We start from the raw sequence: 25,817 nt of genomic DNA, 5'->3' as shown, positions 1-25,817 counted from the left end.
CCATTTGTCAGTAATCCTTCCTAATGCTCCAGTTCCATGATGTGATTTTAATGGAATTAAACTTGAACCACTTAGTTATGTTGCGATTCCATATAATGTAGTTACCAGTGCAAGCCAGCTAGTACCCAGCAGCCACTGGGCCACTAAGGGCAATTATAGGTTGGGCCTGGTCGTGCCTGTTTAGTTTGTGGCTGATGACATAACTCAGGAAATTTTAATTTTTGCTAAAAAAAACAAAACCTCATTTTTGGTCATCTTGTAAGTGACGTATTGGATTCGAGCACTCTTGAATCCAGAAAACATTTTGTCGATTTCTCAGCGGAGGCTAGCAAGAATAAACATGTCCCATGTTTGTATGGTTTGCGTATCTCTGGGCTGGTGGAGGACACATGATTTATTCCTAGTCATATACGCTAGGCAGCAAGCGGGTGGGGAGCCAGAGGGGAGTGTGGTACACACGCCTCTGCCTGCCCCGTTAGAGCAAACAGTCTCTGGCCACTCAGCCCTCAAAAGGTCTAGCAGTCGTCCTCTCCATGTCTCATTTCTTACCCTGGGCTGGGGGTATCTTCTAAGACTGACCTCCAGTGTCTGTATCCTGGACACAATTCTGGTACATCATAGATGTTTTTAATAAGTGCTGGTTAAAATGGACCTAATTGATGATGTGGTCAAGATGGGAAGCTAGTTCAAGTACCCTCGGGGAAAACGAGGCACACATTTACGGGTCCTGATTGAGGAAACCTGCCTGATGCTGTTACGTTCGGGTTGTGGACCGCTGATCTATAGTTGATGAGGGGAAACAAAGTGATTTGTGTTACTCCAATTCAGAAAGTAGTGTTATAACCAAGATCTTGTTTAATAAATTAATAGAAGGCTGCTTGGGAATTGGGCTTCGCCAGAGAGGTTTAGGATAAGGGGTTCTTATTTTGTTCCTTTGACCCTCATCGAGGAAGACTGTGGAGCTCAGAGTAAGAATTTTACTTTTTTTTTTTTTTTGGAGTGCAATCGGGAGGGGAAGGGGGGAGAGAATTTTAAGCAGGCTCCATGCCCAGCGCGTGAGCCAAATCGGGGCTCCATCTCACAACCCTGAGATGATGACTTGAGCCGAAATCGAATCAGATGCTTAACAGACTGAGCCACCCAGGCCCCCCTCGGATTAAGAACTTTAAATGCATAAGGTAATCCAATTACTTTAAAATACAATTTTCAAAATAAAAAAAAATCCCAAATATGTAGCATAGTAATATGTACTTCTTCAGTAGCACATTAAATAACATGATCTAGCATCAGGCCTAGTAACTTTCTTAATTTTGAAGTAGAGCTGAGAAAATCTTATTGCAGCTGTGATGTAAGAAAAAGCTGTGATTTTATTGGTGACGTTAGCTGCCGTAGTTGATGTGTGGTTTTATAAGCATAACTGAAGAAAATGCTAAATATCAATTAGTGAAAATAAGAATGTGTATTTTTTTTCCCCATCTGAGTTCACAGACCCCCCTGAATTGTAGCCACTGGCCCCTGGGGAGTCCATGGACCCCCTGGTTCAGACCCCCTCTGTGGAGAGGGAAGGGAGAGTGCCTTTTCTGTATATTGTTTCTTTTAGATCGAGTAGGTTTCCACTCAAGGCCAGAGCTGTAAGTAAATGTCCCTGGTTCCTCTTCAAGGCAGACATCTCTTTGAAAACATAAAAGCTGGTATTTATTAGTTGCCTCCTGGGCTAGGCATTGCCCTAAGCGCATTACACGTTATTTTACGTAATCCTCACAACAACCCTGTGGTAGGTCCTGTTATCCCCATTTTAAAGATGAATAAATAGGCCCATTGAAGCTTTTCACCTTATAAATGGGGTAGCTGGGATTCAAAGCTTTGTCTGTTTGATTCCAAGGCCTTTGTTAATTCCACGACTGCGAAGCCTCTTAGTTTAAGGCAGTGATTCTCAACGACCCTGCCTCCCTTCCTCCCCTTTCCTGGGGACATTTGGCAGTATCTGGGGACATTTTTGGTGATCATAAGTGGGGAGGTGCTACTAGCATTTTGTAGGTCAGGGGTGCTTGCTCAACACCCTCCATTGCACAGGACAGCCCCCCACAGTTTTGACAGCTCAAGATGTCAGTAGTGCTGGGGCCGAGCATCCCCGACTAAGTTCTAGCTAAGCCGATGCTGTAATGCAGATGGCAGATCGTCAGCAGAATTTCCGTAGTTCTTTTTGGGTCTCCATTATGCATAAATCAATAGTCATAGAGGGAGGGTGGGCCTTAACCTTCATCCAAGGTTTACCCTGGGGTCGGTTAGGAGCAGAGGGCTGGGCCAGCACTTCGTATACTGCCGAGCCTGTGGCTTCTGGTGACCCTCCCTCCCTCCCTGATTCCCTGAGCCATCCTCCCATCCTCAGAGCTCCCACTCTTTCTGTGTATTTGTTGAGCTGCTTTCTGGTAGAAGCATATCGTCTTTGTGCGATTCGTAGCTATAAGCACAAAACCTAAAAAACCCAGTTTTGATCGCATCTAGTGTTTTGTTCAAGAGGAGAAAAACCTTTCCTCTTTGTCTCAGCATTATCATCCCTTGTCGTAACCCTTTATCTACCATTGTGATAACAGCACCCCCGCCCTACAAACCCGCTCTAACAATGAAGCCTTAAGGGGGCTGATGCCTGGGAAGGGGGAAATGCGTGCTTGGGTCCTTTTCTGGATAGACTGAATTAAGGTCTGGGCTGGGGGGAGCTTCTGGAATTTGCATTTTCAACCAGCTTCCTCCCAGTAATTCTGATGCTAATTAAGTATGGGAATCAGTATAGTAGGATCCTCATTAAAAACAAAAAACCCTTGTATCAGGAACGTGGGGCGTCCCCCCACCCCAGGCACCAGCCAGCCAGTCCTTAAGTCCTGCGGACTGTGCCTGCTACGCTTTCAGATTCCTTGCTCACCTTTCTCTTGGCTGCGCTTCTTGGCTACAGCCTTCCAGTGTTGTCTCCATTTTGGGGAAGGGCTCGATCACCACAAACTCAACAGATTCCTGTCCCTTTCCTCATTTAAAAAGCCTCCTGTGTGTCCTCATCACCATGTGGCTAAAGTCGAAACTTCTAGTCAGCCCTTCCAGGGGGCCATTTCTGCCCAGCTGTCCCTCCCCCAGCACACATTTGACTCTCACACTCCCTGTGCTTCCAAGTAGCTGGGAGGCACCCAGACTCAGAACTTAACAGCTCTGGGGAAGGCATTTTTCGTCCTTTAGGTAGTCTCTCCTACTTGAATGCTGTTTGCAAATGTTTTACGGACTGTTTGGGGGACGTCTCAATGGAATCTCCTTCATTTGGCACACTCGTTTGCTTTGTTTTTTGTTTTTTTTAATTCTCTTTCCCCCGACTCTGCAAAAGATTCTTAATTGCACTAATCAAGCTGTATTTGACTCCAGGCTGAGTAATTGCACATTGCTGGGAATTAGTTTTGTGAGCTTGCCATTAAAAAATTGTATAAAGCATAATGAATCTTTTTAGAGTGTAGTTCCAAAGTTACACCCATTTCTTTAAACCTGTAGAGGTAGTGTATGGTAACACGAGTTTGTGCTTTATCTCAAGAAGCCTCATCTAGTTATTTGGTCGTTCTCTGTCGTTATTTTAAGTGCTGTGGAAGGGATAACAGCTGTTTAAGAAATTGACTCCATCATCCAGGCATTAGGAACAATCTCTACTCCAGCTAATGAGAGGTGCATTTTCAAGTAATCTGAAGCCCTGCATGTGACATTTCTTCAGGATAGCATTTGCCAGCTTCACAACCAGCTAGTAGACACTTTGCCGTGTGTGTGTGTGTGTGTGTGTGTGTGTGAGAGAGAGAGAGAGAGAGAGAGAGTGTGTGAGGGGGAAAGGTGTTTTTACGTTGGTTAAAATAAGACAAGATAGAAAATGTATGTATCATGTGTGGCAACCATTTAATATTTTTAACAAACAGCAAACCAGAAGGTCTTATGAATAGAAACCGGTATACCCTTAAAAACAAAATCTTAAGATTAGGTAATGTAAGAAAGAAAAACATAAAGTGGCAATAGAGGTATACATAAAGGTGTTCAACCTAACAAGGAGAGAAGCAAATAAAAATAGAATGTTCCTAACTTCTCAGATTGGAAACTGAAAAAACATGTAAGATATTAACCGGTATTTAGAGCGTGAGGAAGTCATCTACACGTAATGGAGGGTTTTGCAGTGGAGGAGTTACCAGTTTGGAAATCTTGCATCTGATCTGTGTCATGAGAATGGGCTGTATCTGAATGACGCTCAGGCCTTTGTTACCTTGTTGGGAGACAACTGAAGTGCCAGGGGCTTGGAGCTTGGAAAAGTTAGAGCTTTTGGTGTCACACTTGGGACCCCCTACGATTCCGGAATGACGGCTTTGTAATTTGAATTGAGACCGAGACCCGAAGCGGTCGTACTAATCCTTGGCAGATAAGGATCAGTTAGAAAGTTACTGGGCTGTGGTTGGGCATCTGTTTAAAAGCGTGTTCAGGAAAGCTGGTAGTGAGTCGAGTTTCCCTTGTCCCGCACACTGCACGCGTTTTCCTCCGGCGGTTGTAACCCAGGCCTGCTGCTGCACCGGCCACCATTTCATGGGAGTTTACTTCCAGGCTCAGTTCTTTTGAAGAGTCGGGAAACCTCCTCAAATTGAATCTTTAAACCAAGTATGTAAACCGTTGCACAAATGCTCTTTGAAACCCTTACAACTAGGCACTTATCCAGACCCCAGGAAAAACAACTCTGGGGCCCTTCTAAGTTGTGGTGGGCCTGGATTTCATTAAACTGATACTGTCATCTGTGTTCCGGAAGGAGCCACTGAGCTAGTGGCCATACTTGGGATCGGATGCGTTTCTGTGCTAAGCAGCAAACCCAAAAGGAGCTGCTAAGAACCAGCAGCATCTTTTAGATGACCCTCCGGGTAGTTTCACATGCGCCTTAATTTCTACCTCTGCATGAAGGCGCTAATGATACCAAAATCCCACACACTGTGTTATTGGGTGGGATGTCCAATAAAATGTTTGGAAGAGTGTCAAATGATACATAAAACACTTAACACTAATTGCAGTACTTAGGGCTGAGTACTTTGAGATTGTGCCAGTGGATGAAGATGCTCAGTTATAAAGAGGGGTGGATTTCACTTACTGAGAGATAAGGAAAGTTCTGCTGGCCAAAGAAGAGGCAGAAAATAATGCATTGGCATGTGATTTAAAGGTTGGTCTTTATTTAAAGGAGCTCTTTAAATGAAAGCAGAACTTTTTTTAAAGATTTTATTTATGTATTTGACGGAGAGAGAGCACAAGCAGGGAAACAGCAGAGGGAGAAGCAGGGAGCCTGACTTGGGGCTCAGTCCCAGGACCCTGGGATCATGCCCTGAGCGGAAGGCAGCGGCTTAGGCAGAGGCTTAACTGACTGAGCCACCCAGGCGCCCCTATTGCTGAATTCTTACTTGTTAAGGATTTGCAAAGGATTTTTGTGTTTATATATTATGAGGGATACTGGTCTGTAGGTTTTTCTTTGTGGACTGTCTTTTTCTGGTTTTGGTATTAGGACAATGATTTCATAAAATGAATCAGGCATTCCTTTTCTGTTTTCTGCAACAGATTTTGTATAGAATTGGTGTTACTCTTCTTTAAATGTTTGATAGAACTCTCCAGTGAAACCCATCTGGACCTCAAGATTTCTATTTTGGGAGTTTTTAAATTACAAATTCAATTTCTTGGATAGTTATAGGGCTATTCAGATTACTTCATATTGGTGAATTGTGGTAGTTTGTGTTTTTTGAGGAATTGGCCCATTTTCTTTTAAGTGGCTAACTTTATGTGTGGAGTTGTTTATAGGATTTCGTTATTATCCTTTTGGTGTCTACAGGGGTCCTAGTTATACAGGTTATTAGCTGTTATTCCCCACTCCACCCCCCCCCCATTTAATAAATTGCTAACTTGCATGGAGGAAGTATTCCTCAGATTATTCTAGTCCCAAATGCTAAGAATGTCATTTCTAGAAATTCAGGTTGTAGAATTATAGCTGAGTGTCCCTATGCCTGTCGGTTAGGAATTTAGAGCTGGAAAAGACCTTAGACCAGGGGTCAACAAACTTGGGCCCTTGGGCCACATCCTGTTCTTCTGGCCTCCTTTGTATGGCCTCCTGGTGGCTGACAGAGCCATGATTTGGCCTGCAAGTCCTGAAATCTTTACTGTGTGGCCTTTAAGGAACAAGTTTGTCCACCCATGCCTTCAGACCATCTAAGTCCAGTGGCTTGCCTTAAGAACCATCTGGAAAAATATTCAAGTACAGATTCCCAGGCCCCCACATGGGCTTTTTCTCATCTGGAATCCATCATAGTATACACTCCTCACTCTGTACGGGGAGTTTTGACTTATGTCCTTTGACTTTCATCTCTGTGGCACTTAACTTTCCAGTACTTCCTGGGTGCTGAGTAATCTCCTTGGAGGTTCATTCTGAAGGGCACAGTCCTGAATGTTGAACTAGCTGAGTCTGCCTTGGCCAAAGCTGGAAGAAGAGAAGGTGCCAGAGTTCTGATAAAAATGTGGTTTTTGATGACACAAAGTCCAAACTGCTTTATCTCTGGAAATATTGTTTCATTGTTGATTTGGCATGGAAGCTTGGTACAAACCCTAGAATTGTTTGCACAAACACAAATGGTTACTAGATCTGACCCCATAAGGCATTCTGCCCACCTAAAGTCAGTGGGAAGAGAGCTGAATGTTCATGATACTGGTTAAGTGCTCCTGGACAATACAAGTGGTGATCCCACAGTTTCTACTTTGGGAAAGAAAGCTGCTTTTCTTCTGCGTGGAGCTGAAGGAAACCATTGCCATCTGACCTTGGGCCAACCTTTAACCTCTTTTCATCCCACTGCTTTGTGAGATGAAGGGGAGGTGGCACTTGGCAGCCGGGGTGCTTTTTACTCCTCCCAGTGGACTCTGGATGGCGGTTGTGAACTAAAGGTCTGAGGGCTGGTTATTTTTCCTGGTCCAGGTGTCTTAGGTCTTCTCCTGTCCTCTAACCTCAGACCCTACCAGTCCCCTCTTACCACCTTGCTCCTCCCTTTTTTGCTGCTTCCAGGTCTGGTTTCACCTCATTTCTTGCACTTCTTCCTATTGGGTTGAGTACAATGCCCAGAGAGGGCTTTCTGTGGTCCTGGCCTCTTCAGTGTCCTCTGCCTTGGTGGTCTTCTGCTCTCCTCCACAGCTGTAGCCCGAGTTTCCTCCTTCCTCTTCTGGAAACATGGATCTTGAACCCGTGGAGTCGAGGCACGCCTTATGTTGCTCAAATGATGCCTTCTGGGAGGGTTCAGGTGGCCAGATGTCCAGCATGTCATGGCCACAATTCGTTATCCTCTCCCCAAGTGAAAGCCAGGCTTTTGCATTATCTCCCCTTTCTGTGCCTTTCTTTATAACGAACGCTTGGTTAGCCTCCCATGTGGACTAGGTCAGAATGTGGGGACTGGATAGCTTGAGCTACAGGAGCACTCCACGGAGGTGCCTCCCTCCCTGCCGACTGAGGCTTGTGGGTTGTGGCTGCTTTGAAGACTCCTAGTCTTGTGGGGGAAACGGGTTTACCAGGAAGAAGAGGGTACAGCATTGCATTACTGTTTGGGTTCTGGACTAAAGAGGGGTTAGGATTGTGTCTCATAAATTCTACTTTTATGAGCCTTCTTTAATGTCATAAGGAGATTGGCTCATGGAGAAACCTAGATGGTTATATTAAAGTAGAGTGAGGCTCCTGGCCCTTTACAGTAGGTGTTGGGGGTGACGGGAAATGCCTTTCTAACTGTTCTCTTGCAGTGGGAAAGGGAAGGCAGGCCAATGAAATAATTAGCAACACATTTACAGTATGGCAGGGTACTGTAATGTGAGTTTTAAGAAATAGTCCTTGTGGCTGGTACTGTAAACAGTCCCATGTGGTTTTCTTTAATGCACACTTGCATGAAAAGAGCTTGGGTGTTATTTCTGTTTTGTGTTGTATGGCTGTCAATCCAATGTCAGTAGGTCTTTTTCGTTCTTTCTGTAGCTGATTTTTCCTGGCTTGGTAGTTCTTCTGTACGAACATCAGAAAGTGTTCTGGGGGCGCCTGCGTGGCTCAGTTGGTTAAGCGTCCGACTCTTGATTTCAGCTTGGGTCTGATTTCTCCGGGTTGTGAGAGGGTTGTGAGATCGAGCCCTGTATCTGGCTCTGCACTCAGCGGGGAGTCGGCTTGGGATTCTCTCTCTCCCTCTGCCTCTGCCCCTCTCCTCGCTGTCATGTACACCTGCGCTCGCGTGCGTGCGTTCTCACTCTCTCTTTCTCAAAAGGAAAAAAAAAGAAACTGTGCTCTGAAAACAAGCCCTCCAAATTGTCATTTGTCCCTTTCTGTGTTTTGTGGCTCCACCTCACTGGTGTGATTTTTAAATTTAAAGGAATCTTTTTTTATTGAAATATATAACGGACATAAAGCATTACATTTAGGTGTACAATGTAATGATTTGATATTTGTATATCTTGTGAAATGATCATCACAGGAAGCCTAGTTAAGATCCGTCACCACGCATAGTTAAATAATTATTTTCCTTGTGATGAGAACATAAGATCCACTCTCCGGGCAACTTGCAAGTATATGCTACCCAGTTATTAACTGTACTGGCCGCACTGTACATTGCCACTGTGATTGAGCTGAGGTGCTGAGCCTGGCTGCAGGGGTGCATGTGGCATGAAAGCCATGTCCAGTGCCTGGGACAGTGCCTGCACACAGCAGCTGCTCAGACACTTGTTACTTTGTGACAGGTGGGGGGGGAATGATGGCTAGAGGAGACCGCCCCTCCCAGCCCCTTTAAGCTGGTGCCCAGGGCCTGGCTTATGGTTGCTTGAAGGGGAGCAGCCCACTTCTGGAACTTTCTGTTGCTTTCATTACCTCACAGTAACTGAGAATCTAAAAGTGCAGCTTATATGCTTGGATTTTGGGGGACAGATTTATTGAGATGTCTCCTGTGCCACACCGTTCCCCCATTTAAAGTATACAGTTAAATAATTTCAGTACATTCAGAGTTCGGCGACCATCACCACAATTTTAGTACATTTTCATCACCCCGGAAAGAAACCTATACCCCTTAGCCATCATCCCCATTCCTCCTAGCCTCCCGTTCCTCCCAGTCCCTGGCATGCACTAATTTGCTTTTTATGTCTAGCGATTTGCCTTTTCTGGCTCTGTCATATAAATGGAATCCTACAACATGTCATCCTTTGTGACTGGCTTCTTTCATTTAGCATCGTGCCATCCATGTGGTAGCATATATCAGTACTGCATTCCTTTTGTGGCTGAATAAATAGTCCATGGTATGGGTAGACCGTAGTTTGCTTCTCCAGTTATAGCTTGATGGGCAGTTTGGGTTTCCACCTTTTGATTATTGTGAAACCTGCTGCTCTGAACGTTGCTGTTGTCTTGGGTGTTGTGTGATGAGATTAATCAACTTGGCAGCTGTTGTAAAAAGAACTGGATGTGGGAATTGAAGACAAAGCTGTCGTAGTAAGATAGCCCAAGGAACCACCTGCTTGACCTTCGCTTTAATCTCTGGGAATTTATCAGCTTTCTGAATGTCTGAGATGTCTCCCAATACACAGACCCTTTGTTAAAATTTAAAAGTAAAAAAATTTTAACCTAATTTTAAGTGTTAAGCTCTTTAATTGTGAAAATGAAGGCTTTCTCTGTATATCACTTGATCTCGGTAATCTGGATTTGCTGCCTATCAACACTGATGTTTTTGATAACACCTAGCATATCCCACAGTGAGTTCAAAAGATGTTCACACACCCTTAGGCACTTGTGAGCACCCATGTGGGTGAGAGGGAGCCCATGAGGAATGCTGTGCTATTTTGTTTTTCTCAGGGCAGTTATTGCCGATGGTGGTGGTAACTCTGGAATAACTCTGGAATTTTTCTTTTTTAAGATTTTATTTATTTATTTGTCAGAGAGAGAGAGCTCGCACACAAGAAGGGGGAGCAGCAGGCAGAGGGAGAAGCAGGCTCCCTGCTGAGCAAGGAGCCTGCTGTGGGACCCGATCCCAGGACTCTGGCATCATGACCTGAGCTGAAGGCAGACACTTAACCGACTGAGCCACCCAGGCATCCCCGGAATAGATTTTTTTAAAACTTGATATAATTTACGTCGAGGAAATTTTGTGTACAGTTCTGAGTTTCGACCAATGCATACAGTCATGTAACCACCACCACTGTCAAGATTAGGACGTCTGAGTGGGTGCTCAGAGCAGGTACTTGAATGGCGTCAAACCGTGTTGGAGTCCAGTTTCCCTTTCTTCCTCTTTAGGTTTAGGAGCCTATCAGGGTAACCCCAAAGCTGGTTTATGTGTGAAGGGAAACCACACAACCCAAACCTGCCTCTTCGCTTCTCTGACACCAGAGTGTCTCGGGTTTGGGGGAAGGATGCCTGCGTTGATGCTTCCCCTTGCTGTGAGCCCCGGTGTATGTGTTGCCACTCCCCATTAGGGCAGTCCCGCTCTCAGGAAGGAGGAGGGGGTGTGGGGGTGGCCCCTGACCTGGAGGGAAAGGGGGAGCGGGAGGGGGAGGCTGACCCAGCAGGATCAGAGGATCAAGGAGAGCTAAGGGCACCGGGGTCTGTGGAGGAGGGGCGGGCTGGAAGGAGGCCAGGCGTTGGGCTCCACCGCTTGGGAACGGTGCGATGACGGGAATGATCAACCCCTTGGCGGTGGACTAGCTTGAGCCATGGTGGGGGAGAGCTGGGAAGCAAAGTAACGGGACAGGGGCTTGGTGGGGAGGTGTGGCATTTCCGGTCCTCATAATTAAAGATACGCTTGGCAAGGATAGAAATTTGTCTCCTAATTTCACGAGCCAGATGCTGCTAGAATGTGAGCGACTCGCCCGTTCCAGCCCCCTGACTTTGCAGAGGAGGCCAGCGCGGCTCTGGCCCGAGGCAGGCAGATGATGGTCCTGTGATGGTCCTGCACAAGGGGCGGCTGCCACACACTCTGTCCTGAGTTTTCTTCACTCAAGTGTTTGAAGTTGAAAAGGACTCCAAGATGCAAGTTGAGGTCCACAGGTTTTTTCTGGGTGTAAGAGTTGCTTATTCCCTCAGGGCAGCTGCTGCTGGAATGCACCTTGTTAAGGAGGTTACAGGATCTTAGCCATTACTTAAAATGGAAGAAAGAAGTGGGAATGGGTCTAACTGAAGTATGTTTTCCCCCTTTTTGCCAGGGTGCTGGGTGTCTTAAGTGTTTATTCAGCACGAATCGCTCGACTTCTTGGGCTAGTCAGCCTGGGTGAGGGCAGCTGCTCTACTGCCCTTACACTTGGGGCTGCCTGCCTCATGGAGCGCCGGTTACATGGCGGCACCAGGTCACGAGGGATGGAGGGAAGGAACACTTGTGCCAGGTTCCCAACAGGAACCCTGCAAAGTGGTGTCCCCATCTCACGGTTGAGGAAGTGATGCCTGTTGGGGGGGCTGCCTGGCCAGTGAGTTTGGAGGGGCAGAGAGGCTGTGGTGGGTGATTTGTGCGAGAAGCTTCAAGGGGAGCATCAGGGGGATTTTAAGTGGCAGGGGTATTAACATCTAGGGGAGGGAGTAGAGAAGTCCACGTCTGATTTCACACTTGACTGGGACAGTGTGCTGAGCAGTTAGGCAGGAGGCAGGTTCCATTTGGGTGTATGGATTTGGGATTCAGCCATCTGGATGGAGCTGATAGAGAGTCAGAGCTCTCCAGGAGCGGCCTATAAATAGATCTCGGGGAGAAAATGAGGCAGGGAGATGAAACTTGGGCCTTCGTCCCAGCCCCTCCCCTTTCATCCTCAATTCCTTTCTTTTGGTAGTGGTGTATTTAATTTGGACCAGACCTCCAAGTTGATTCTTTTTAAGTTACTGTTGAATAAACACAAAGTGCGTGGTGGTCTGGAAACGGGGACATTGAGTTGTCTAGTGGACAAAGGACACATTTTGCCCTGGGACAGGTCACTGTGTTGCTGAGCACTTGGAAGGCTGAGTCATAGAGGAGTTGCACATCATTCTTGCCTGGCCAGACTTTTGTAAGGACTTCTGCCAAACATTTTGTTAGCCTAGTTTGGAGTACCATGCATACTTGAAAGCCATGTGATTATATCTCTTTCAGCCTTTGAATTTACTTTCAGATTTTCTGATTTGTAGCCACTTAGGACATTGAAGTCTTGGTGTTCCCACATTTGGGTATGCTCTGACCTCAGGCTTGTTTTCAGTCCTTTGGAGCACCTAGTAGTTTTCAAGGGATTGTATAGCCCGCCCCACTCTGCCCCTGGGCAGCGGGAGTGTGGGGTCTTTTTTTTTTTTTCTTTAAACAAAGTTGGGGACTACCCACATGTCGTGTGTATGACTGGGATTGCCAAAGTCCTGTGAGGGACACGACAGTCCTTCACACCATATGTTGTCAGCCCCAGTTGAAGAACCCTGATACAACCAAGTACATTTTGTTCAGTCATGGTATATGTTTCTTACTACAGAGGCATGAAGGTTGAAATTGGGTAACTGCAAAGCATTTTCTGGGGCATGTCCTAGGCTGCCTATTAGTAAGAGGCTACCTGTTAGTAAGGAGTTCAGGCTTTTTTCAGACCTTTTTCAACATTTTCTATAACCTTTTGGTGACTCAACTGTAATTAGTTTGGAAATAGTGGGGATTTCTTGTTCTTTCTCATACCTAGTGGTTTTGCTCAGTGGTTCTCAACCATGGCTGTGCATTGGAATTTCCCAGGGAGCTCTGAAAAATACTGATGCCTGGTTCTCACCCGCAGATTTTTCTTTAATTGGTCTAGGATGTGACATACCAGTTTTAAAAACTCCCCAGGTAATTCCAATGGAATTACTGCTAGGATTGAAAACCACTGGTTTAGATATTCTAGAAACTCTGCAAAGATATGGCAATATGGATGGTTAATTTAGCCAACTGAAATAAATTTTCTTTTACCCCCAGAACATTTATTGAGCCTCTGAGATCAAGATGACCAAGCGAGCCTCATCGTTGAACCTAGTGGAGCTCATGTCTTCGGCTTTGTTTTCATTTTCAAACCTTGGTTCTGGAAAAGAGTTGCTGGGAAGTTGTTTGAGCTCTTGAGCCCCTTTCTGGAGTCTTCTCCAAGGGCTGGGAGCAGTGTGGAGGGCGAGAAGGAGAAGACAAGAGGAAAGTGCAGAAGGGCACGGTCCGTGTATCCCCCGCAGGGCCGGCACATTCAGTGCTCACAAGGGACCAGGCGGTGGTTACAGCCAGAAATAACGTTCAGACCTGGCAGCTTCTTCTGAACTGAGGGGCAAGCCCATAGTATAGAAATAAGTAACACTCTCCATTGGGTTTCTTTCGTAATGCGTTTTTCTTCAGTTTGACACCTGGCTGGAGGGCCTACATTAGCCCCCTCAGTGCCTTTCCACTAATTGTGCCAGCTAGAAAAAGGGGGCGGTCGCCATGCTGGGTTTGGCCTGCAGTCAAGGGTTTTAGGTGTGTTAGACAAAGATACCCCTTTCCCTGGCCCAAGAGAGAGTTTGCCCCGGCTCAGCCCTGGGGCCGAGGTCCTCATTCTCTGCGCAGCCTGGCCAGTGACGCGCAGGGTGGCCCCGTCTGGATCGTCTCCTTCACCAGCATAGGGGATTTGTGTTCTGTTTCGTAATGTGCCAACAAAACCCAGTCTTGAGGCCATTTACCAGGAGTGATGATTTGTTTTATACACTTTCAAAACAGAAAACATCTGTTCTAGCCAAGGAGGGATTGAATAATGACATAGTGGCTTTCCTGTTCAGGGCAAGTACTGCTGGGCTATGTGGGACTCGGCTGTGCTGGGCACATTGTCTTTACCACCCTGCAGCTCAGTCACTTCCTCGGTAGCTTGACCCCACCAGGCTTCAGTGACAGACTGAACGAGGTCCATTCTTTTTATGAAGTTTGAAATTGGAATTTTTTAAGGGGGTGGATTTTGGTCTTAAACCCAAATATCATTCAGGGGATATAAGTCAGGCTTCCACCTTTTAATTTCCTGAAACCAATTTTCAGAATAGTGAAGCCAGCTATTTTCTGCCAAATGAGTTTCCCAAAGGCACAGTTTTGCTAGGGATGAGCGAGACTAATGAGACATGAGGTCACCACCCGTGTTGGGTGATGCCTGTGTCGCGATGGGTGTGTGGTGTGCGTTCTGCTCCAGGAGTCTTTCCCTGATGAGGGGCTTTTTCCTGGAAGCAGCCTCAGTTCACTTGGCCATCATAGGGCTTGGCCACCCTGACATTCTCTGACTCTACCCAGGTCCCCTGCTCTCTCTCACTGTGGCCTCCTAGGTGCTGCCTTCTCAGAGGAGATGTTTTCCTTGTGGGTGAGCCCCCCCCCCCCCGGTATATTTTTGAGAACTTTGAAGTCCCTTTGCTTTTTGACTTCCTCTCACACAGTTGCTGGTACCATACAGGCCTCTGGGTTGTGACCCACTTGTGTCCACCTGCTCCTGTTTGGGGGCTTGGGGCTGCACACTCATCTAGTCGTGTTTTAAATGTTGTCCGTGAGGTTTGGCGGTGCTATCCTAAAAGCTCTCTCTGTGTTCGGGGACTCAGGAAGATTAAAAAGTGATGCCCTCACTGCCATTTTTGCTACACTGTTTGCTATCGTTAACAAACGTTGAAAATACCAATTTTGGTGGGTGTATCACTCTGCCAGAGCTGCCGTAACAAAGTGCTAGAGATCCGGTGGCTTAAAACAACAGACACATTCTCTCCTAGTTCTGGGGGCCGTAAGTTCAGAAACATTGTTGGCAGGGCCGCGGTCCTTCTAAAGGCTCTAGGGGAGAGTCCTTCCTTGCCTCTTCCCACTGCTGGCTGCTGCTGGTGTTCTCGGCCTGTGGCTGTTAGCAGTATCACCTGCTCTCTTTATCCCCGTGTCTCCTCTTCTGTCTGTCATGAGGGCTCTTGTCCTTGGATTTAGGTCCCACCTGCATAATCCAGGATGATCTCATCTCTAGCTCCATAATTACATCTGCAAAACCCATTTTCCAAATCAGGTCACACTTACAGGTTCTGGGGGTTAGGATGTGAACATATCTTTTTTGGGGGGGCCACCATTCCACCCACTATAGTGGGGGTAGGTGAAATGTGTGTGTGTGTGTGTTTAAGATTTTATTTATTTGTGTTTGTGTGTGTGTGCGCGCGCGCGCGTGAGAGGGAGGGAGGGAGGGAGGGAGAGAGAGAGAGAGGGAGAGAGAGAACAAGTAGGGGGAGGGGCAGAGGGAGAAGCTGACTTCCCGTTGAGCAGGAAACCTGATAGGGGGCTCATCCAATCCCAGGACTCTGGGATCATGACCTGAGTGGAAGGCAGAGAGGCTTAACCGACTGAGCCACCCAGGCACTCTGAAATCTGGTTTTTAAGTGGCAGCTAACTCTTCGTTTTTTGAAAAGTCCGTGCGCCTAGAATAAGACACATTTGCTGTGCAGTTTGGCCTCTGAACCCAGTTCGTGGTCTTCATTTTTACTGTGCTCTGGAAGGTCTTGGGGACTAGTTCCAGACATCGCTGGAGATAGATTCTCAGTAGGGTGAAAAAAGTCCTTAACTTCTAGTCAAGCGTTGGCACTACTTAGCTTATGGAAGGAATTCTACTGTGATTTTTCTGGTGAAACCACACTGCGGTCAGCTGTGAATCTTTTTTGTTTTTTTCTTTTGCCTTGGTTCAGGTCACATATTCTTCGTACATACTCTCCGTTTTGACACTTTGCGGCCTACACTGTTTTCTCTGTCAATGTGGAAAAAGCTCCAGCCTGTGGAGGGCTGGTGGGACAGTACGGAGTAATTCCTTTTGTCTCATCTCGGTTCTTTATCTTACCCTTCTCAGGCAATTAGTGCTTAGCAGATCAGACTGGAGGAGAACAAATTGCATTTTGCCTTTCCTCTAAGTGTCGTAATGTTGGATGTTCTTGAAGATTCTGGCATCAAGTGAACCTGCAGAGATTAATGCAATTTCTATAACCTTGACCAGCGTTCTACCTGGGGATATCGAGCTCCACTTGGGAGATCGGTGGGGAGGCAGAGGGGAAGATGGGCCTCTGGCCAAGGATGGTGTCACAGTGAGTAGCAGGTTGTCCCATAAGGAATTGTTGTTCAGTCTCTACTATATAGAAATATGTTACTGAGTAGCCCCATTTAATTTATTTTTCCTATTATAATAGCAACCCATGCTTATTGTGAGACACCTGGAACATAAAGCCAAAAGTTCTTTTTTTTTTTTTTTTTATTTATTTATTTGACAGAGATAGAGACAGCCAGCGAGAGAGGGAACACAAGCAGGGGGAGTGGGAGAGGAAGAAGCAGGCCCATAGAGGAGGAGCCTGACGTGGGGCTCGATCCCAGAACGCCGGGATCACGCCCTGAGCCGAAGGCAGACGCTTTAACCGCTGTGCCACCCAGGCGCCCCCATAAAGCCAAAAGTTCTTAAGTCCTTTATTATACCCATCAGGAGTGGGTGGACATCCCCTTTCTAGCACTGTATATCCTCATTAATTTATTTTCCCTAAAATGGAAGCTCATTTATTTGCTCTCTTGGATTTCTGGTTAGGCTGAACATTGTGTTGTGTCATCTCTGGTTGGCTGAATTCCTGTCTGCGTCCTTGGCACAATTACTTTGTGGTCGGTGTTTTTGTGTCTTTCTTGTGTTACCTGGTAATCTGTGTAGCCTCTCCTCATCGGATTGAGAACCTTCATAGCTCGTGACAATGGGCCTAAGTGACACTGGCAACTCTTGTTCAGGTTTTCTTACAAAGTTTAGTCGTCAAACTATGCCTCACTGGCTTTCCTTTCGAATGTGTTTCATCCTGACCTCCTTGCCTTCTCTCCCTTGTTCTCCAGCTGATGGCGAGACCATTCTAAAAGGCCTCCAGTCCATTTTCCAGGAGCAAGGGATGACGGAGTCGGTGCACAACTGGCAAGACCATGGTTATCTAGCGACCTACATCAACAAAAACGGCAGCTTTGCCAGGTTGAGAATTTACCCACATGAATTGGTGGTGTTGGACCTTCAGAGTTATGGTGGTGATTCACAAGGCCAAGAAATTGGCAGTCTTTTGAACAAAGTAGAAGAAAGAATGAAAGAACTGAGGACAGCATAGGGTGGGGGAAGCGATTACCACCCAGAACCCCTGGGCAGCAGAAGCAGTGTGAACTGTAGGCCACGATTCAGACGTGGTTAAAACAGATTCCCGGGCCCTGCTCCAAGAGTTTCTGATGCAGCAGCTCTGGGGCAGCGCCGGAAATCGCATTTTCAGCAAGCTCCCAGGGGACACTGATGCTGCTGGCCGGCTGACGCCACTGCGAGTAGCACTGTTGTACGTTATTAGCAATTAATGTGGACCATTGTCAAAGGCAGAAAGAGAATGTCTATACGGAGGTTGACAGGAAGCTGAGGGGATCCAAGACTTCAGCTTGTTTTCTTCTTTTCCTTGAGACCTTTATAGGCTATCCAGACTTTACCTAATCAGTATGTAGATGAGAATCAGTATGTTCTGGGACGAGGAAAGGAAACCTAAATTAAGAGCTGACTGATAACAGAAGACCCCAAAGTGTTGAGCTCTTTGTGCCTTCCTAAGTCTAGTTTTGTTTCCTATCTAGACTGGTTTAGTATGCAAAACTAGTAAGATTCTTTGTAATTTGCACTATTAATTTTAAAATGTGAACTCCTGGGTATTTTCAGTGGCTTTAATTCCATTTTCCCCAATGGGTACAAAGTACTAGAATTCCACATGGTTTCATTAATGTCTCACATTCTCTCTCTTGTTTCTCTATTAAAAGGAAAAATAACCACCCCCATGACCTCAGAGGCCCAGAAGGCAGTGCTGGGAGATGAGGGAAACTTTCACTTCTGAGTACCCCCTTTCGTTATTCTCTTCATAAGTCAGCATGCTCCAGCCCATGGGGGTAATTGGTGTCCCCTCTCTTGATGCTTCTCAGAAACTTCCTGGCTTCTCTCTCCCCAAGCGCAGATTTGTATTTCTAACTATGTAGCAAATCTCCACGTATCTGTTTAGCAGATACCTCAGATGTATCTAAAATCATTTCTTCTCAAGGGTGACCTGAAATCCGCACCACCACCAAAACTCTCTTTCCCTCCTCCCTGCCCTGGCCCAGTTAGTAGCACATTTCCTGCAAGTAGAGGTTTGCAGCTGTCCTTGATCCTTCCAGCTCCTGCAGGCTTGCATTCAGCCCCTCTCCTTTCTGGCCTCTTTTCTCCACCTTCCCTGCCACAGTCTCTCGCTGTCCTGGATGTGGTCCATCCTTTGGGGACCACAGCAAATCGAACCATGTCACCTTGCCACCCCGTAGGCTCTTTGAAGCCTCGATTCTCTTAGAATCTCCTAACTGCCTTTGCAGCCAGGCCCCACCTACTTCTTTGCCTCATTTCTTGAGTCTTCTACCAGAGACACCATTTCCATTTGTCTGGAGGGGCCTCGAATTCTTACTGGAAGGGAATTTTGAATGACAAGAGCTGTTAGAAATTGCTCCTGAAAGCAGAAAAAATGAAAATGTACATGCTTAGTTTAAAAACGAATTTTCACCATTGGTCTCCCTCTTCTCCAGCTTGGTCCACTGGGACCCATCCCCATGGTGCCTGTCCTGAAACCTCACTGCTCCCACCCATGCCAGCTTCTCCCCTGACTTCTGGTTAATAGCCACTTTGTGATGCTGAGGTCCTGGTCCACAGCCACCTTTCATTTTCATTTTCTCCACCCTGCTCCCCTCCCCCGCATCTTTTCCCTCTCTTTTTTTTTTTTTTTTTGGTTTTAATCCCTTGAGCTTGGTACTTGGTTTTAACTTCCAGCGTTGTCCTTGCTCCTGTGTTCCTGCACTTGCATTGGGAGAGGACTGCACTAGAAGCACCCAGGTGGTTCCGGGTGATGTTTTTCTCCCATTCCCCCTCTCGGCCCCTCCTCTCCCTTGTGCTGCGGGTGGTGGAGGGGGAAGGAAGGATAGGCGCATTCAGGTGTAAATTATTTGTGGTTTCCTAGAGCCGAACTTGATTTGGGGGCCATTTGAAGGCTGAGGGTGAAAATAACTAGTAGTGTTTAGTTTTTAATCCAAGCACACTGCCTATATCCTCTGAACAGAATTCTTCTGATTTAGTATTTTTCAAATGTTTCTTTAACCACGACTTAATATCATAACCCCGTACATAGTTGTCTGTGTCTGTACAGTACAGATACACATATGATTGAAACAAAAGTTTCTCCACACAATTGACTTTTATTGCATGTGATACACTCTAATATTTTAAGAAAAATGCACAGATCCCCTAAATCAGGGGTCAGAAAGCTTGTTCGGTAAGGAGCCACATAGAGTCTCTGTCAAATTCTCTCTCTCTTTTAAAACAACTCCTTAAAAATATAAAAATCATTCTTAGTCTGCAGGCTTTACAAAGAAACGTCTTGTGGGCTGGGTCTGGTGTGCAGTCTGTAGGGCTGGAGTGTGCTAACCCCGAACTAAATCAGTTTAATCACCACCTGCTTGCAGTCAGAAAACCAGGGCTCTGTTTTGAACTCTTTGAAGGTTAATTAGGAGGACCCAGTATGCCCTTCCTACCCTCCCTTCGTTTTAGGGCCATGGTTAGTAAACTTGGCCGAATCATGTGCCAGGGAACCTTCTTAAAAATCAGGTTTACAGAGGCACCTGGCTGGCTCAGTCGGTAGAGTATGCGACTCTTGATTTCAGGGTTGTGAGTTGGGGTGGAGTTTACATATGTATATATATAAAAAAAATTAAAAAAAAATCCGGTTCACAGAAATTGCTACTGAATCACTTTTTGGGGCCAAGAACCCATTATGTGAAAACGTTAGCATCTGGTGACTGTCTAAATCTTACCTAAATGATTGGTGGCTCCCCACCCCCAAGAAGAGGTTCTCATAAGAAAGCAAAAAGGGTTAACCATGTAACTCAGGGAAAAAAAGACCAGTGGTCTTTCCTTTTAGTTGGGTGGGTTAGTGTCTTTTCTTCTTTTGAATACCATGATGCAATTCCTAACCTTAAAATTATGCTTTCCTTTGTAGCTTTGCCAATTTGAGAATTTACCCACATGGATTGGTGTTGTTTGATCTTCAGAGTTATGATGGTGATTCGCAAGGCCAAGAAGTTGACAGTGTTGGTTTTTCACTTTTATTTACTTTTATTAATTATTTTTTTTACGTATTTGTAATTACAAGTATTTGAGGATCATCAAATCTCATATTTTTTAATGATAAAATGATTTTACATAATTGCTGATCTCCCAGTTACCTTTAAATTTTCCTCCCTCCAGAGAAGTGATTTTAGAAGAAAAATAGTGGTTCCTCAATTGTTGTTAGGAACCTGGCTTGTCCTCATTCCCTTGACTGCTTGAAAACTGAGTAATTTTACTTTCCGTTGAATGAAATGTAAACCTTTAAGCAGGATGTTGTATCTCCATTATCCTTGCTCTCTCCCCTTTCCTGTTCTCTTGCTGGTGACTTGCACTGACGTTAGGTCAGCACCATGTGGGCTGCTTGGTGTGGGTGTGGAACTGGGCCAGGCCTGGAGGCTGCTGAAGGGATGGGGGAGGACAGGAATATTGCACAGCTCTGTCACCATGGCCTCAGCCTCCTGGAAACTTAGCTGTTGCACCCAGCTTATTCTATAAGCCCATTGCCTTCTTTTCTTTTAATTGTAGCTTTTGAACAAAGTAGAAGAAAGAATGAAAGAATTGAGTCAGGACAGTACTGTACGGGTGAAGCGGTAAGTCTACTCCTGGATGTCCTTTTATGTTTGTTTAACTGGTAAAATTGGAATGGTGGTGTCGTCCCTGAGTAGTGTCTGCTTCTGACAACATGGTAGACTGAGCTAATGGATGCCTTGCACCCAAACAAGACAGAATGTATGAACACACATACACACACACACACACACACACACGCACGCGCGCTGCGTAAAATGAAACAAAGGTAGGAAGGAGATGTGAACTGACTCTCAGCTGGAACCGTATAAAGCAGAGAACTGGGGGTGGGGGGCTTCTGCCTCAGTCAAAAGGGAGAGAGAACTCCCCAACCTGGTCCAGTAAAGTGAAAAGGTTGCTGTCTCTGCGCAGAGCTCTGGGCTCCAACGTGGAATTTAGTTGTAAGATTTCTGACAAGATGGGGTGACAGAAAATATGCCTCAAAGCTTTCAAGTAAGGTGACTTCCCAAAATACTAAGAATTGAGAGGCCACCCCCCTTGAGCAGCCACTGGTTGGTTCTTTTCAAATGGTAATAAAGACAGTTAAGCTTCCCCTGTCCTGACTACACCTATTTAAACTTCAGTTAATACAAATAGTTCCATTCCTCAGTCTTCCTAGCTTCCTGTCAGTAGCTAATGGCTGTAGTGACTATCACAGTGCACAGCGCAGATCTGGAACATTTCTTTTGAACAGTCCAGCAGTATTTGTCCATGGTAACAGATGTTAAAAGAGCTTTGATAGAAGTAACAGCTCTGACATTTGTTGGAATGGATAGTCTTGTGTGGGTCCTGGGAATTAAGAACAGGAGTTAATCAGGGATGCCTAACAAGTAATTCTCCAGTTTGCTCTTGTCTTGTCTGGGTGGCTCCTTATCAGGCCCCGAAAAGTAGGAGGCCTGTCCCTTACTCACAACAGCAAACACAGAGACCTAGAGGGACTTTATCAAGGTCACACCATCACTGATGGAAGCGACCAGAATACAGATTTCTCTGGTTGGCAGTGCTTTCTAGAAGCACGCATTCATTTTGGCAAGACCTAGGATGTGAGGAACTTAACTAGCTCAGCATGCTAAGTTTCATCAGCCCATAGGAAAGCTCCAGGGCTGATGTAAGGTAACTAGAAGGTTGGTTAATCTCTGGTAGGGTAGAAAGCAGGAAACTGCCAGTAAATGAACATAACGGTGTACAACTTGCCCACTTGGTTGAAATCTGTCAGAGCACCTAGATTTACGTTCGGTATACATCTCAGCCATATTTCCCTCTTCCCTATCCTTAAAAACATGTCCACACCCACACACTTCTCTGGACTTTCCACCTTTCCCCGCTTGCAGAGTTTTCAGCATCCCTTCGACTGGTGCACACCTATCTGCACCAGCCTGAATTCAGCAGGTTCCCGCTGTGTTCTAAAATGTATTAACTCTGTGATAATGAATTGGCCAGCGTCATAATGCCTCTGATTTCTATTGGTCTCACTTTTATTGGGGTTACTTCTAGGAGTAAATAAATAGATGGAAAACATTTATGGGTTTCAGCCCTCATGAGAAGTCTTTGTTTTGGGTGTAGGAGTTTTCGAAGTGAGAGTAAAGCTTCATATTTTCAGTTCAAAATACAGACCTTGCTTTTGCTTGTCAGTGCTCTTACAGCTTTTCATAAAATCAGGGTAGAGGGGTCAAGAAGTTATTGGCAGGCTTTTTGTAATTGGCCTCAAACGGACAAGAATGGTGCCATTTTTCTGTCTGGGGAATGACATGGTTAGAAATTTAGTCATTAACAAGTAACTTGTAACATTATCTGAAATCATTATTCACCTGTGGCTCATGAGTTAAATCTGAATTTTCAACTAAGAAGCCATGGGATGTATTAGATAATTTATTTTTATATTCTATTTTTCCAAAGAAAAGGAATAGGAAAACAAGGGGTTGGGGGTGAGGGAGATAGCACAGTTGACACAGTGTATCTGAGACCCAAGACGTACTCTGTCTTTCTCTCTACAATCCATTTTTAAATTTCAGCAGTGAAGGTTGAAACAAGAGTGGTGCGGGGCTCCAGGATATCTCCTGTAGCCCATTACAAGGAGATGAACTTCATGCTAGGATGAGTACTTCATCAAGAGAAATGGCTTCCTCATCCTGTTAGAGATCCTTGTTGTTTCTTCACCAGTCTTTAAAAACCATTGTGTTGTGGGGCGCCTGGCTGCCTCAGTCAGTGGAGCGTGTGACTCTTGATCTCGGGGTCGTGAGTTTGAACCCCATCTTGGGTGTAAAGATTACTTAAAAATGAAATCTTAAAAATAAAATAAAATTTTAAAAAATGAAAACCATTTGTGTTGCAATTGAGAAAAGAGCTCTTTACTTTAGCCAAGGCACTTAGTGACACAGTTGAGAATGGACATTTATTTTCATCGGGTTTGTGCATAGTTTAGTAATTTCCTGTAGCTGACTGGCTGTCAACCAGGAGGTGGGTTTCCTCCCCTGAAGACCCATGACTTGATATTTGTCACGTTCATCTAATGTCACAGGTGGTTTACTCTCCCACCTCCATCTACTCACCATCAGCCGGGGGTGGAAGAAGCTTCCCCCAAGTCCTCTTTGCCTGCTCTAGGCTGGGAAAGGAGGGGAGAAGGTATTGTCCTGGTCTGTGAACCTTCCAGAAGCTACATTTGTTCCCTTGAATGGTGCAAGAAGTGGTTAAATCAGGAGTTGCTAGGATTAAATGAGAGTTCATGGGAATTTGCTTTGTAAATCTCAGTGTTCTTTATATAGATAGATAAATCTTTATATATCTATATATATGTATCTTTATATATATATAGTTATATATATTTTTTAATTTACTGAGAGAGAGCGCATGCAAGCTGGGGGAGGGGCAGAGGCAGGAGAGAAAGAGTCCCCAGTAGACCAGACAGCCAGCACCAACCCCGATGCGGGGCCCGATCCCATGACCCTGAGATCATGTCCTGAGCTGAAATCAAGAGTCGGGCACTTAACCAATGAAGCCATCCAGGTGCCCCAACCTTACTGTTCTTTATAGTTGCTAGTATTTGCTCAAAGGAAGCTTCATGAAAACAGGTTCAGGCTGTATTCCTGGAAACAGGTGAGTGGGAGGGCAGAGGCTTACTGGAGCAAGTCAGAGGTAGCAGGTGCTAGCATACAGCTGTGTTACTGGTGAATACCACTGTGCCAGATACAGCTGTGTTACTGGAGAATACCACTGTGTTAGAGACAGCTGCGTTACTGGAGAATACCACTGTGTCAGAGAACACATGACTTGCGCACAGTTGTGTTATGTATGCAGCGAGTTCTCATTTTGTGTTCATGTTAGATTTGCCAAGCCCCTTTCCTGGATCTGGTTTTCATTGTCATTTAGTGTCCTCTGCTGGTAGTTTCTAGTACATTCACGTTGTCTGAAATACTGAGCCGTGTGCAAAAGAATGGAATGGGAAAATCTGAGCTCAGTTTGCAGTCCTTCGAGTAAATAATTGATTGAGGCAAGAATCTTCTAGGTGCTAAAGCCACTACTGGAGGTCTGTTGAGAGATCAGGGCCTTCGCCCAGTTTTAGAGGGCTACTCCATAGCCTGCTTTGTAATTTCAAAGGGAAAAAAGATACCTTTGCAAATGGAGAGATCTGATGCCATCGGCTTGAACCAACGGGTCACACTTAGCATCTCTAATAATACGACAAGCGCTCGTCTGCCCCTGATGTGATGCTTGTGTAAATATCTGCCACCCTGACGTTAATGAAGAAAGAGGTCTTCAGGCAAACCCACCTTAGGGATTTTCTGCAGAACACCTGGTCTGCACTTCCCCTGAGGTGTTATGAAACACATCGGGGGGAAAAACTATACTCAGTGAAATGAGGGTAAAAAAGGAAAACAAAATACAGCGTATGATCCTTCATTCAAAAGCAGAACAGCTATAAATGACATGATGGGGACAGTTGTGGGGACATTTGAATGTGGATTGCATACCAGATGATGATATTACACCCCTGGGCACTTATGCATGAGTGTGGTAGTGGCAGTGTGGTGGGGTGGGCCGTCTTAAGAGATTCCTGCTGAAGTATTTGGGGTGAAGTGTGGTATCTGAGGTGGCCATTTTCTCCAACTTTTTTTTAGGGAAAATTGAAGGCATGCCAGAAAGGTTTATTTAAAAAGTAACCTCTTAATGTACAATAGTTGCTGGGATTTGGAAGTGGCCATGTTTGTATATAGCTGAGAGCCCAAGCTTCAGATTTGTACACGATTCAGGAATTAGCCCAAGGTAACGTGGCTTGCCTTTGTACACTCACGTTTCCAGGGTCGCTTTTTTTCCCCCCCGCTTTTTTTTTTTTTTTTAAAGTAATGAGTACACCCAATGTGGGGCTTGAACTCACGACCCCAAGATCAACAGTGGCATCGTCTGCTGACTAAGCCAGCCAGGAGCCCCTCCAGGTTCACTTTTTTTTTTTTTTTTGATGATTTTATTTATTTATTTATTTGAGTGAGAGACAAAGAGACAGAGATAGTACACAAGCAGGGGGAGCTGCAGAAAGAGAGGGAGAAGCAGACTCCCCACTGAGCAGGGAGCCTGTTTTGGGGGCTTCATACAAGGACCCTGGGATCATGACCTGAGCCGAAGGCAGACGCTTAACCAACTGAGCCACCCAAGGCGTCCCTCCAGGTTCACTTTTAAGGCAGCGGCACCATAAGCAGTGTTCTATAAGGCTCATTTTTGTTTTCCCTTTTTACAGATTACCACCCATAGTGCGAGGAGGGGCTATTGACAGATATTGGCCCACCGCTGATGGTCGCCTGGTTGAATATGACATAGATGAAGTGGTATATGATGAAGATTCACCTTATCAGAACATTAAAATTCTACACTCGAAGCAATTTGGAAATATTCTTATCCTTAGTGGGGACGTTAGTAAGTATTCGTCCTTACCCCAATTGCATAGCAGACTGACGATGTTTTAGATTATGGTGCTTTCCTGACAAATACCACCATTGTGGATTTGTCCTGGTTTGTCTTTGGCAGTGCTGTTTTTTTGAGAGGAACATTTATGTCATATTAACCAACCTGTGGATTGTCTGGGCTTTCATGTTTTATTTTTATTTTTT

General features: G+C 45.5%; 1 protein-coding gene across 1 annotated transcript in view; it reads left to right on the top strand.

Moving 5' to 3' along the window:
- Window positions 1-25,817, top strand: part of SMS (spermine synthase) — a 50,541-nt gene that overhangs the window by 3,123 nt on the left and 21,601 nt on the right. The window contains exons 2-5 of the mRNA XM_040633523.1: window positions 16,854-16,972; window positions 20,040-20,132; window positions 20,677-20,741; window positions 25,448-25,623. Coding sequence (XP_040489457.1) covers window positions 16,854-16,972; window positions 20,040-20,132; window positions 20,677-20,741; window positions 25,448-25,623 — 453 coding nt within the window. The remainder of the gene's footprint in view (window positions 1-16,853; window positions 16,973-20,039; window positions 20,133-20,676; window positions 20,742-25,447; window positions 25,624-25,817) is intronic.

The sequence above is a fragment of the Ursus maritimus genome, assembly GCF_017311325.1.
Source record: "Ursus maritimus isolate PB19 chromosome X unlocalized genomic scaffold, ASM1731132v1 scaffold_X1, whole genome shotgun sequence".
In the NCBI taxonomy this organism is placed as follows: Eukaryota; Metazoa; Chordata; class Mammalia; order Carnivora; family Ursidae; genus Ursus; species Ursus maritimus.
This window is presented reverse-complemented; position numbering and strand designations above follow the sequence as displayed.